General features: G+C 41.3%; 1 protein-coding gene across 2 annotated transcripts in view; it reads left to right on the top strand.

Moving 5' to 3' along the window:
• Positions 1-12,560, top strand: part of ITGA2 (integrin subunit alpha 2) — a 108,733-nt gene that overhangs the window by 92,303 nt on the left and 3,870 nt on the right. For both annotated transcript variants that reach the window (XM_024981212.2, NM_001166499.1), the window contains 6 exons: positions 783-885; positions 2,408-2,518; positions 3,449-3,553; positions 5,727-5,840; positions 8,864-8,953; positions 12,050-12,166. In XM_024981212.2, coding sequence (XP_024836980.1) covers positions 783-885; positions 2,408-2,518; positions 3,449-3,553; positions 5,727-5,840; positions 8,864-8,953; positions 12,050-12,166 — 640 coding nt within the window. The remainder of the gene's footprint in view (positions 1-782; positions 886-2,407; positions 2,519-3,448; positions 3,554-5,726; positions 5,841-8,863; positions 8,954-12,049; positions 12,167-12,560) is intronic.

Genomic DNA, 12,560 nt, shown 5'->3' with positions numbered 1-12,560 from the left:
TGGTTTCTGTGGTCAGTGGTGGAAACAGATGGACCTACCCCGATTCAGACCAAAGCGTCAGAGTTGGCTTGAAACCAAGGATTGTTGTCATTGTTCAGTCATTAAGTTGTGTCCGACTGTTTGCAACCCCATGGACTGTAGCCTGCCAGGCTCCTCTGTTCATGGGATTTGCCAGGCAAGAATACTGAAGGAATAATAAACAAAATGTATACCCCGCCGTCTATGGGGTCACACAGAGTCGGACATGACTGAAGTGACTTAGCAGCAGCAGCAGCACACCGTTTCACAGGCATCCAGTGATGAGTAGTGCAGGAGCTAACGCCTGATGATATTTCAGCCATCATACCAAGTGGAAAACCCTCTGCCTTATAAATCTGTTCGTCCAAGCAATAAGGACCAGGTGTCCACTGTATTAACACAGCAGTCAATATAATAGCAATCTTGCAAAGAGTTTCACTACAGGTTCCAAAGTAATACATTTGTACTTATTTTAGAAACTTACAACTGACACATGTATCTATATATACAACTGATGTAACACAAAGAATCTTAGCAGAATGATCATGAAGGGATATGTTTTGAAATGAACTTGTTTTAGCCTTAGAAATGTATACTGGGCCTTAAGTCCATAACAAATATTTGTTTTCCTTTAATGTTTTGTACCTAAATGTGAATTCTTTCACTTGTAATATAAGCTGGAAGATATATAAGTACAAGAAATATTAAACTTCAAGAGCAATAGCATAACTAAAATATTCAGCTTTACGAATATCATCCAACAGATCTACCAACATAAATTTTTATGAAGTCTCCTTGGATGGGAATGTTTCTTCTGTCGTGCACAGTTTTGAAGATATTGGTCCAAAATTCATCTTCTCCATTAAGGTTGGTACACCTGTTATAAGAGTGGGAAGTCAAGAGAGGCGGGGCGGGGGCGGGGGGGCGGGTGAGGGGGGGTGGGGGGGTGGGGGGGGTGCCGGGAATGAGGGCAGGAAGAGAAGAAGAAAGTAAAACGAAGTTGAAATATGCCAGTGGTTCTCAAATTTGAGCACACATTAGGATCACCTGAGTGTGGTCAAACATATGTCACTGGGCTCCATCTCCAGTAGTTCTGATTCAAAACGTCTGGGGTGGGCCTAACAATGTGCAGGTCTAACAAGTTCCCAGGGGATGTGGATGCTTCTGGGCCAGGTGCCGTTCTTTGAGAACCACAAAGATGGGCCATCAATAAATAAACAGCTGGGCTTTGTATTGATACATAGTTTTGTATCCAGGGTAAGGGATTATTGGTGTATTTTGAAAGCAAATATTGAATATTAATCAACAGAGTATTAACATAAAGCTACTACTGTGGACAGAAGTCTCTGCAATATAATACCAATTTATGCTTGGAAACCACTTCTGTTTGAGAAGCTCACCATTTGTATACAAATATTTACTTTGTACAGTCATGCTAAGTAGTATACAAAATATTTTTAAATCAATTTCTATTGGCTATTAATTGGTAATTATTAAAGTTTGTTTCCAGTTATATAAAGAGAAACGAATTTGTGAGAGACTATTTTATAATGACATTACATAAACTTTGTTAAATAAAAAGGAAAGAATCCATCTACCAGCCTGTCATTTTATTTTTGTACATATTCTACTAATCTGTCAAATGGTTACAACTCTATAATTTGGTGATAATTTATATTCTTTAAAAAGTCCTTAAAGGAATCTTGATTTGTGATCCAAATTGATGGAATTTGCAAAATGTGCATGGTATTTGGCAGTTACTTCTTTAATGAAACATTTAGTCAATTAGTAGTAACAATAAAATAATATTCAAAGACATATAATAAGTATCAGCCTTTGTATGAAATGCTTTATACATGTTAACCCATTTAATTCCCGGATCAGTTATGAGATTGGTAGGATTATTATTCCTATGAGCGTTCTTTAAAATGTCTAACCCCAATAGGGTATGAGCCCTGAAAAACTAGGACAGACTTCCCACCAGTGAGAACAGAGGCTATACCTGTGCATGGCTACTGAGTTGCTGCCTATCTTTATTTTACAAATGAGAAAACTGAAGCATGAAGAGGTCAAGTATCTTGCCTAAGCCCCACTGCTATCAGGGGCAGAGTGGGACTTCATGCCCTGACAGGCCAAACCCACAGATGGCAGGTGTTTTTAACCATCTCCTAAGTCACAAATTATGTACCAGTCCAAATCATAGATGTTGAGATTTTAATGAGAGAGAAAACACAAGGGCTCAAAGAGTCCATAAAGTAGTGACTCACTGTCATAGGAACTCAATCTAACTACTTAATAGTTGCCCATCATCAACCCTGAGGTTTTTGATTACTTTCCTTGCAATGTGCGTCTGATGTAGCAGCAATCAGAATGTGTCCTTACTACACAGGTAACAACAGGAAGTGTTCCAGTAAGCATGGCATCTGTGATCATCCACATCCCTCAATACACCAAAGACAAGAACCCACTGATGTACCTGACCGGGGTGCACACAGATCAGGTAAGGGCAGCCGAACTGCCTATAAAATGCACGCCTCCCATGTGGGGACACCCCGAGGGGGTGATCATGCCTGCCCTCTTACAGACGAGGAACTGAAAAGATAATCCCTGTGCACCCTGGGTGCCAGTTAACTAGCAGTTAATTTCATATTAGAAGCAGGATATTGTCATCAGAAATGTCTGAGTCTAGGGATTTACAGATAGCAGAAATTATTATTAGCACCTCGTTCTGATCAGGTGAAGATCTGACTGTGTCAGAGCCCTGTTTATAGAGAAGTTAGCTGGCTGGGAAGTGAGAGGTTGAACCCATGGTGGGAGAGTAATTGGGCCACACAGCTGCAGTCAGTAGCTTTGTTTCAAGCTCTCAGCCAGGGCTTTTGTCCAGTAGTTGTCCACCCTGGGTGCTCATTTAATCACCTGGGTCGTTTTTCGAATCTGTGTGATGCCAAGGCCTACCCCAGGCAATTGTACCAGAATCTCCAAGGCGAAGGCTCTAGCACTGGTGTTTTCCTTTAAGGGCCATCCAGGTAGTTCCGAGAGACTCTAGCCAAACCCCGTGATTAGCGCTTAGCTGATGCTACAGCAGCATTACTTCTGTGGTGTTCAGAGGTGACCACAGGGAAGCAAAAGCCTAAACTGTTCCACAGGAAAGAACCTGAGTGAAATCACTCATAGTCAGTTGTTATTGCAAATTTCTTTCATCACACATGGATTGTTAAAAACCGGTGCCATGCTGTCCAGTCACATCAGAAGGACCTGAATACTTCAGAATTACAGTAGTGATGTACAGAAGTGTGGCCAGGTCAGCACAGTGAAGGGAATCCTGGGAGCCCTCCCCTGACCCAACATGGGACAACAGGATTTCCTAACAAGTTGAAAACATCATAAACCATCTTGCTTCCGAAGACCAATTTGATGTCCTTCTTTGTAGGCTGGTGACATCAGTTGCGAAGCCGAAATAAATCCACTGAAAATAGGACAGACGTCTTCTTCTGTATCTTTCAAGAGTGAAAATTTCCGGCACATAAAAGAATTGGTAAGGACAGGTTAATGGGGTGAAAATTTCCCTGGGTGATTCATTGTTTGTTTTACCTGGAAATTGAGGCACTTCTTTTTCCCTGCCACCATGCATGTGGGAGAACTTTCCTGTTTTGCCTTTGATGGTCTGTGTGAATCAAGAAAATATACACTCAAATCCAGGGTATTGGTATTATCACTTATGCCATTATTATAATTTCATGAAATCAAAAGGACCCCATGTCAAACTAGTTTTGTGTCGTGCATGTTGGAAACACTGCAAAGAGCTGGGCGGGAGCTGGGCATGTATGCGAGGTAAAGCCTCTCTCACCTTCTCCACAGAATCACTGATGTCTTTATTGAGCTGTTAAATTTGACTGACAACCCTGCTCTGCTTTCCATATTTGATCAAATCCTGCTGTGCAGCTATATGCCACTTTCTTTGGGAAAGAGGCTTGTCTAGTGTCTAGCGTGGTGCTTGGCACATTATTAAGTATTCAAATACATAAACATTTAGCAAACAGTAAGATCAACTTCAGGGCTTCCCAGGGGGCTCGGTGGTAAAGAATCTGCCTGTCAAGCAGGAGACGTGGGTTCAATCCCTGGGTTGGGAAGATCCTCTGGAGAGGGAAATGACAGCCTACTCCAATATTCTTACCTGGAAAATCCTATGGACAGAGGAGCCGGTGGGCTGCAGTCCATAGAATCGTGACTTAGTGCACATGTACAAGATCAATGTCAGTTCTCCTCTATGAACAACGTGGAATTTCTCCTGTTTTCCTTTCATTGCAATTCTTTTGTTTCAGAAAGGATGGGAAAACAGGAAGCTAGGAGAATGAAACAGTTTCTTAAGTGACTATAGTGTAATTACAGTGTAAATGTGGTCTAAATCTGAACAGAGGTATGTAAAAATGCCCAGGAGAAACTCATCTCAGTGTATGCCAAAATATGATACCTCTTAGAAGTTTCCATATTTTTGTGAAAATGTTTGACTTTGTAAAAATGGCAACTTCCAATATAAAGCAAACAGAACACAAAAAACTACAAAGCAGAAATGAAAGTTCTTTAGAAATCTAACAGTTGACCACTTAACATTTACTGAGCATTCTTCTTTATAATCATTCATCTACAAATAGGCACATGTATACTGTTACATAAATGGACCAAGCTACCTTTTTTCTTTGGCCCATATATCATAGATCTTTTAACAGGCTTTATTTTTACAGTGGTTTTAGGTTCACAGCAAAATGAGTTTAAATTACAGAAATTTCCCATATACCCTTGCCCCCACATACCCACAGCCTACCACACTATCAAATCCCCCCTGCTGACACATCATAATTACCCAAAGTCCATGGTTTACATTAGTTGTACTCTTGATGTATAGTCTATGAGTCTGGACAAATGGATAATGACGTGGATGCACAATTATGGCATACAGAATAGTTCACTGCCCGGAAACTCCTTTGAGCTACACCTATTCATCCCTCTCTCCCCACTAACCCTTCCTTGTTAACCATTGATTCTTTTAATGACGACTTTTTTAAAATTCAAGGAAGGCATCTTTATCATGAGGTTACTAACTAAACTGTACTGAATTTTGTGTATATACACAAAAAAGTGAACGTGTTAGTCACTGAGTAGTTGTCTGATTCTTTGTGACTGCGTGGACTGTAGCACACCAGGCTCTTCTATCCATTGGGATTCTCCAGGCAAGAATTCTGGAGTGGGTTGCCATCTCTTCCTCTAGGGGATCTTCCTGACCCAGGGATCCAACCCAGGTCTCCCATATTGCAGGCAGATTCTTTACCATCTGAGCCACCAGGGAAGCCCTTAGTGTATTCAGTAATAAACTAGTACACTGTTGATAAACATGAATTATTTATTTTTCTCTCTCATCAATAGTAGTGCAATAAATAGGCTTGCTGTATTTTTCTGCACTCATTTATGATTATTTCCTGAGGTCCTCCATACAGATGGGAAATGGCAGGGCAAAGGACATGTACTTCTTACATTTTGAGGCAAAGTGCCAGAATCTCTAGAAGGGTTATATAATAATTACTCATAGTTCACGAGACTGCCAATTTCCCTAGATCCTTCCCTGGGTTTTATGTCTTCATAAAATTTTAGCATTTCTTCTTTTAAAGCTCATACTAACTTCTCTTCTTTTATCACTGACTCCAACCTGAAAGAACTGTAGAACCGCTTCATGCAGTAACATCATGTGCTGGCTGAGAGACCTTCAGGTGAAAGGAGAATACTTCCTTAATGTGTCCACCAGGATTTGGAATGGGACTTTCGCAGCAGTAAGTATCAGCTTAATTTACTGGGTTTATGGATAGCAAGGAAATGTAAAGCTTCGCTTTAAGTTCACACCCCTTGACAAAATTAGCATTCTGGCTAATGTCAGCTGTGCCCAGTGGCCCAGAGCAATCTTACCTTGGAAGTAATATGCTTCCATCCCTTTCCAAGGCTTGCCCAACCTGGCTGTGCCTCTGAATCCCCTGAGGTGCTTGCAAAGCTTCTGCTTCTTAGACCCCAGGCCAACCTACCACAGCAGAATCCCTGGAGTGGTGTCAGGATCCCCTCTGCTGTCTGGGGTGTGAGGGGCCACCTTCTCTATCTGCCTCCTCATGCTCTCCTCTGACCTTCTGGTCTCCTCTGCCACACCCAAATCAAAGCATGCACATCTCAGCCTCATTCCTGGCACCCCCAGGGGGCTGTTGATTGATCTCAGACCACCTGGAGGGTGAATCCAACCTAAGGATCTGTCTTCCTAGAGCCAGATAAACACTCTGCTCGCCTGTTCTTACTTCTTCTCTCATGAAGTCTCCAGTTTGCTTACAACTTTTTTTAAAGTCATTTCAATCTCATGAAAAGTTCAAAGAAAGTTCCAGAACAATGTCAGGGTGTTATTCCATCAGCAAGTGTGACTTGGCAGTAGTGATAGCTGCTTCCAATAGAGATTTCGGAAGCCAGAATTTCAGTCTGGCTCGGAAACTGGAAGGATGGACCAAGCTCTTTAAATCTGACTACATAAGCAGCGAGTTGTTCATTTTACTAACATTGGCTCTAAGGCAAAATAAAAATTAGTCTAAAATCTCCAAGGGGCCTTGCAGCTCTAGGTGATTTTAAAATGAATAAATCAGTCCTCAAGGTGCTTACCAACTGTATCCTATTCCCTATATTCTAACCACTTCGTGATCTCTCCAGCAGACCCCATTCCCTGCTGAGGAGTTTTATGTAACATTGGAGAATTAGCTCCCTCCAAACTTGTCCCTGGAACAAAAATATAAGCAATATTCTTGGATAAAGAAATAACCGAAGAGCTGTGAAAGGCAGGGGGAAATTTGCTAGAGAAGTGGAGGAGTGAGGAGTTGGGTTTTCTGCTTGTTTGCTTTTTAGTCGGTTTTCTTGTTAGTTGCTTTCAAGCCTTCAGGACGCTTCTAAATACTGTTAAGAGGCAAAGCACGCAGTTATGCCACCATCCCAGCTGCTGCAGATTGGTGCTGAGTTTTACCCATTGGATCTTGGCTCCTTGGATTTGAGGAACAAATGTTTTCATAGTAATCTTTGCCAGCTGGGAAGGAAAACCGTTGCAAATCAAAAGGCAATCACTCCAACTCTGTAAAATGCATTTGGTTTTTCTCAAGTTTGTTTAAAGCTACATCATTTTAACTGTAAGACTTTTTAAAGTACCTTCCCAAGGTTTTCAGAAGCAGCAGTTTCATTTCTGGGAGCAAAATTTTGAAGCAGTGTATTATTTATGCTGAAAAACACTCATGGGAATTACTGTATATCAAGGCTTATACATCTTCCTCTTTCATGAAAGGTCAAATGTTTCTCCCCACCTTGTTTTCAGCTATTTCAACAGCCAAGTGGATGTTCAGACCACCTAGGAGACCCAGTCTGAAATAGGAATCCTATTTCCTGTATTAGGGCCCATTAATATACCACTTTTTGTCCTTTATCTGAGGCAGTGTAAGTCAGCATTTCAAAGTAATTTCATCACAAAGTGATTGCTCAGACCTCCAAATCAGTGGCATGTTGGCTGCTCTGGAAAAGGCCGAATGCTAGCAGGTGTGACTTCCCTCTCCTGAGCATGCATGGTACGCCCACCTCTACTTATCAGCCATGCAGGGGCTGTGCGCCTGTGCGAACAGCCAGACTCGGGAGGGCAGATATATCAGTGCTGTAAGGAAATGCTTTCACCTGTACTATGCAGGGACTATGAAGTGAGCATTCACTAAACTGTTACTCCTTTTTAAATTTAAACCATTGTCAGTACTCTTAATGTTCCCCAAATAATGCATGTTTGAGGTACCAGTAATCAGGGTTAACTTCTGCTGCAGTCTTCCATTTTGAGAAAATTAAGAAGACTAATCAGAGACCGAGCCAGTGGAAAAGAAATAAATTGCTCACTTTTTGGATATGCATTCTCTTCTTCTGGCTCCCAGATATAGTTTAACAAATTACCTCATGGAGTATATTGAATCATGTGCCTGGTAACCAGAAAAACTCAATCCTAGTAGCCAGAGCATGGGAAGGCAGTTCTCAAATCCAGGCATTATATTTCATCTCAAAATAAGCATCAGTCCTGATATTTGATAACGGAGAAAACAACACAGCGGTAGTGCATAGCTTTTTCTGTAAGTGCATTCAGGAGCACATGCAAAACTATTTCATTTGTGGAGGTTACTAATGACATCAGCATAAAATGTATGTCCTTCCAAATGCCTACCCCAAATCCAATATTTTTGTAGAAATACTTAAGAAATCTGAAGTTATCACTGTTATATAGCGCTGACATAAGGTTTAGGGTGTCTGCTACTGACACATGTGGTCTTCAAACAGTATTATTTTATACATGTGTACCCAGAGGAAAAATTCTCTTTTTTAATCTGATTTTCTATTTCATTTTGTGACTTAGGCAAGCATAAAGTTTTCAATTTTCTCTCATGACACAAACTTAAGTTTTTAAAAGCCTAAACTATGATCTTTCCCAATTAAAAACTTCAGTTCTAAACCTTTGTTTTTCACCCATTTTCAAGTTAAGAGTCGTCTAGAGAGACATTTTAACAAGCTGATATCTAGACCCCACCCGCCACGACTCAGTTTAATTTGCCACTGCAGGGCCCAGCCACCCACACAGCCTAAGTTTCTGTGTGGGGTCCTGTCATATCAGTGATTTAAGCACACAAAGATGTTTGAGTCTTCAGAGTTGGCATTTGCTCTAGTCACTTTCCACAAGGAAATAAATAATGGACATGTTGTTTTATGCATTAACTTCTGCTAGGATAAAAATATGCTCTTTATTCTTATGTTCCAGTCGACTTTCCAGACAGTACAGTTGACAGCAGCTGCAGAAATTGACACATATAACCCTCAGATATACGTGATCGAAGAAAACACGGTGACGGTGAGTGCTCATATCCCTCCCTGTGGGTCGTGGAGTCTGGCATTCCATTTCTGACAGTTTATGGAACAGTCATTCTTCTCATTTACCTGTATATAGAACTATCTTAGTGAAACTCTAAAAGTCTAATGTTTATCATGTTGAGTTTTTTTTCTTTTTTCAGGCAAGGATTTATTAGGGCCCCTGCTTTAGCAGGGCTTCCCTGGTGGCTCAGAGGTTAAAGTGTCTGCCTGCAATGCAGGAGACCTGGGTTCGATCTCTGGGTCGGGAAGATCCCCTGGAGAAGGAAATGGTAACCCACTCCAGTATTCTTGCCCGGAGAATCCCATGGACAGAGAAGCCTGGTAGGCTACAGTCCACAGCGTCACAAAGAGTCGGACACGACTGAGCGACTTCACTCACTCACTCACTCACTCACTGCTTTAGCAGGTGGGGAGCAAGAATGAGTTAACAGATTCCCCTGCTTACTCGCCCCCTGAGAGGGGAGCTGTTTTTTTTTCTTATATGGGGTAAGGGTAGGCGGCTGTATCCAGGGGTCAGGCTGGAGGGGTGGCTCGGGTGGTTTGCCCACCCCTCTGCCAGTGCTGTGTGCAGGGGCATGTTGAGCTTTTGACAAGGGTGTTTGCTGCTCAAAAAAGCCCAGCTGTGTACTTGCCCTACTCCATGTCCCCACATTGGCAAAGCTGGATCAGACATGATGATCCCACAGAAGGCAGGATGCAAGGGGTTCCATCTGGCTGTGGCCCCCTTCTCGCTGCTCCAGCCTCAACCAGCACCTCGGCTCCTCCTTGCTGCTCATGCTTTCACTAAGTAATCTACATCCTAGGCCATGAAGTCTAAGTCATGCTCGTTTGAATCATACGTAGTATTTCAGAGTATTTTTAAGTGCTGAAGCATGCTTAATAAATAAGGCATTTATTAGAGGGCTTTTTTTTTTAAGTAGTACTCCTTACAGCTGACACTGACACTGTAAGACACATCCACTCATTAGATCTTCAGTCTAGAGAACTATAAATGCTTCTCTTGATTTAAAAAAATAAAAAAAGATTTGGCAAAGAAACATATGTTCACAGAAAACAGAGGCTCACTGTTCCAAGAGCTGGCATGGGACGACCTTCCTTTGCACTGCTTAGAATATGCTGTTTAGGTATAGCGGGATTTCCATGCTCAGTTAATCTGCTGGCAGAGAACTGGGCATTTTCTTCCCAATGCTTTTGTTAGGAATTGGAAGCCAGTTCAAGACTCTGCCCCCAAGGCCAGCTTGGCAGCTGGCCTCAGTCCACTGCTGCAGCCTATGGACTTGGCTAAAATGCCAATGGCCTTGTGAACCCTGGGCCTCTCAGTGCCTGCGAGTAGAGCTCACAGCACTGCCGTTCCACTGTTGTCCCAACAAAAATGATTCCACACAGCATGCTTTTCTGCTTCTGGTTTAGGACTATCAGAGAAGGCCCACACCCTATCTTCAGGGGCTGGAGTGTGGAAAGACAGAAATGGAGCCAAAGGAAATGTGGGATTCAAAATCAGAGTGCTATGAACTTAGTCTGCAGGGTTGGGGGAAGGAAATACTATACATATGTTAAAAGTTCATTTCAGAAAAATACAGTATTCAGACAATACCTGGACCTCTGCTGAAATCTTGAAGAAAGCTGCACTAAATAAATGTGTTAATGAAAAGTTTAAATTAACATCAATGAACCTTTTGGGAGATTTTTCTTTCCATGGTTTTCTCTGCTCAATACTGATAATAGAGGCCAACTACTACTTGTGCCTATAAAAATATATTTTTTAATTCAAATACTATTTTAAATAATTTTTAAATAGTTTTTGGAATCCAAAGAATAAACTGACCTATCCCTATACGTAGACGAATGATTCTTAGATTTGAATTCTAAGCCTGCTTAAAAATCTGATAACAAAAATCTTGTACTCATGGTTCCCTAAAGATCCGTGGAGGCTGGATTAGAACGTTCTAAAATAGACAGAAGTAGGGATATGACGGCCAATACACAGTGAACTATATGAATTTAGTTATTTTATTCCTAAATTTACAAAGCTTTATTTTAGCTCTTCAAAATCCAAATTAGAAGAACCATAGTCACCAAAAAACCAGACTAAAATTTAGCCCAACTCATAAATTCTTTGGTGAAAAGCAGCTCATCTCTCATTGTAATTCAGTGTTAAATGTAAGTAAGTTAGTTAGGTTTTCTCCTCTCATTTGGTTCCAAAATGTAACTCTTTTAAGAATATTCTTTGTGGAGGAAATGGTTGTGATTCTTTCTCCAATTAAAAAAAAAAAAAAAAAAACCAGAACATTACTGTTAGAACTTACAGCAGCCATGCTGATGTTGTGGTTTAGTAGCTAAGTCATGTCCAACTCTTTGCAACTCCATGGACTGTAGCCCACCAGGCTTCTCTGTTCATGGAATTCTCCAGGCAAGAATACTGAAGTGGGTTGCCATTTCCTTCTCCAGATCTTCCCAACCCAGGGACTGGCAGGTGGATTCTTTACCACTGAGCCACCAGGGAAGCCCAAAGTCACAAAGACTGCCAGAAAGTGGACATTAAGAATCACGCATAGCCTCAAGGGCAATTTATCACTGAAAATGTCAGCTTGAGTCTTGAGATATTACTTCTACTTGTTAACAACTCATTATCAAGTAATCTTGAGTGAGAGTAAGTGAAATCAACATTTTAGGAACCCAATACAAAATTGTTGTTTAATCACAAGGGATTTGGGTGGTTAATTTGTTGACTTCCCTCCCCAAGACTGGGTTCCAAATGCTTTCACTTGAGTGGGTGTCAGAAACTGAAGTTCCCATTTCATAAATGATTAAAGCATCTGAGATCGTCAGAGATGACATGCCTGCTAAGCACTGATGCATTTAAAGGAAGAAAAGGGGAAGACTTGCATGCTGCCTTGCCTGTATTTGCAGGCGCATTTCGAGATTCTACTTCACAGTGTTTAACTAAGGATTGTGATCGTGAGGAAATCACATCCCCTTTCTAGAGCATCACTTTTAAGATTAGAGGATTTGACTAGACCATCTTACTTTTTTCCTAGTGCTAAAATTAACAATTGTTTTGTATATACACTTACAGATTCCCCTTACGATAATGAAACCCCATGAGAAAGTTGAAGTACCGACTGGAGTGATAGTAGGAAGTGTAATCGCTGGAATCCTTTTGCTATTAGCTCTAGTTGCAATTTTATGGAAGGTAAGAACTGTTTCGTATTTTAAAATGAGGGTCCTAAAGACCTCTGCCAATTTCCTTATTACAGAGCAACCCTACATTTTATATTGTAAGAAAAAAGTAAATGCAAGTTAGCTTGCAAATTCTCACTCATGTTTTTGAAAACAATCAGTAAGGATTTTATCTCCAGTGGTCTTGATCCCTTTCCCCCAACCCTCCTTTCGTGCTGACCCTGAATGTTTTGTTCAGCTGCAAATAAGTAGACCCTGAAATTTTTAACTTTATGCAATTCATTCAACTCTGGATATCAATCTCCTCGTTGAAGGGCTGATGCTAGGTCAGTATTCTGCACAGCCACCTCTCTGGAGCACCCCGCTCTCTGGGGGCCAGGGCTTGGGTCTGGGTCTTATACAAAATT

This window comes from Bos taurus, chromosome 20 (assembly GCF_002263795.3).
Source record: "Bos taurus isolate L1 Dominette 01449 registration number 42190680 breed Hereford chromosome 20, ARS-UCD2.0, whole genome shotgun sequence".
Taxonomy (NCBI): Eukaryota; Metazoa; Chordata; class Mammalia; order Artiodactyla; family Bovidae; genus Bos; species Bos taurus.
The sequence above is the reverse complement of the archived record's forward strand: the minus strand, read 5'-3'. Positions and strand labels throughout refer to the sequence as shown.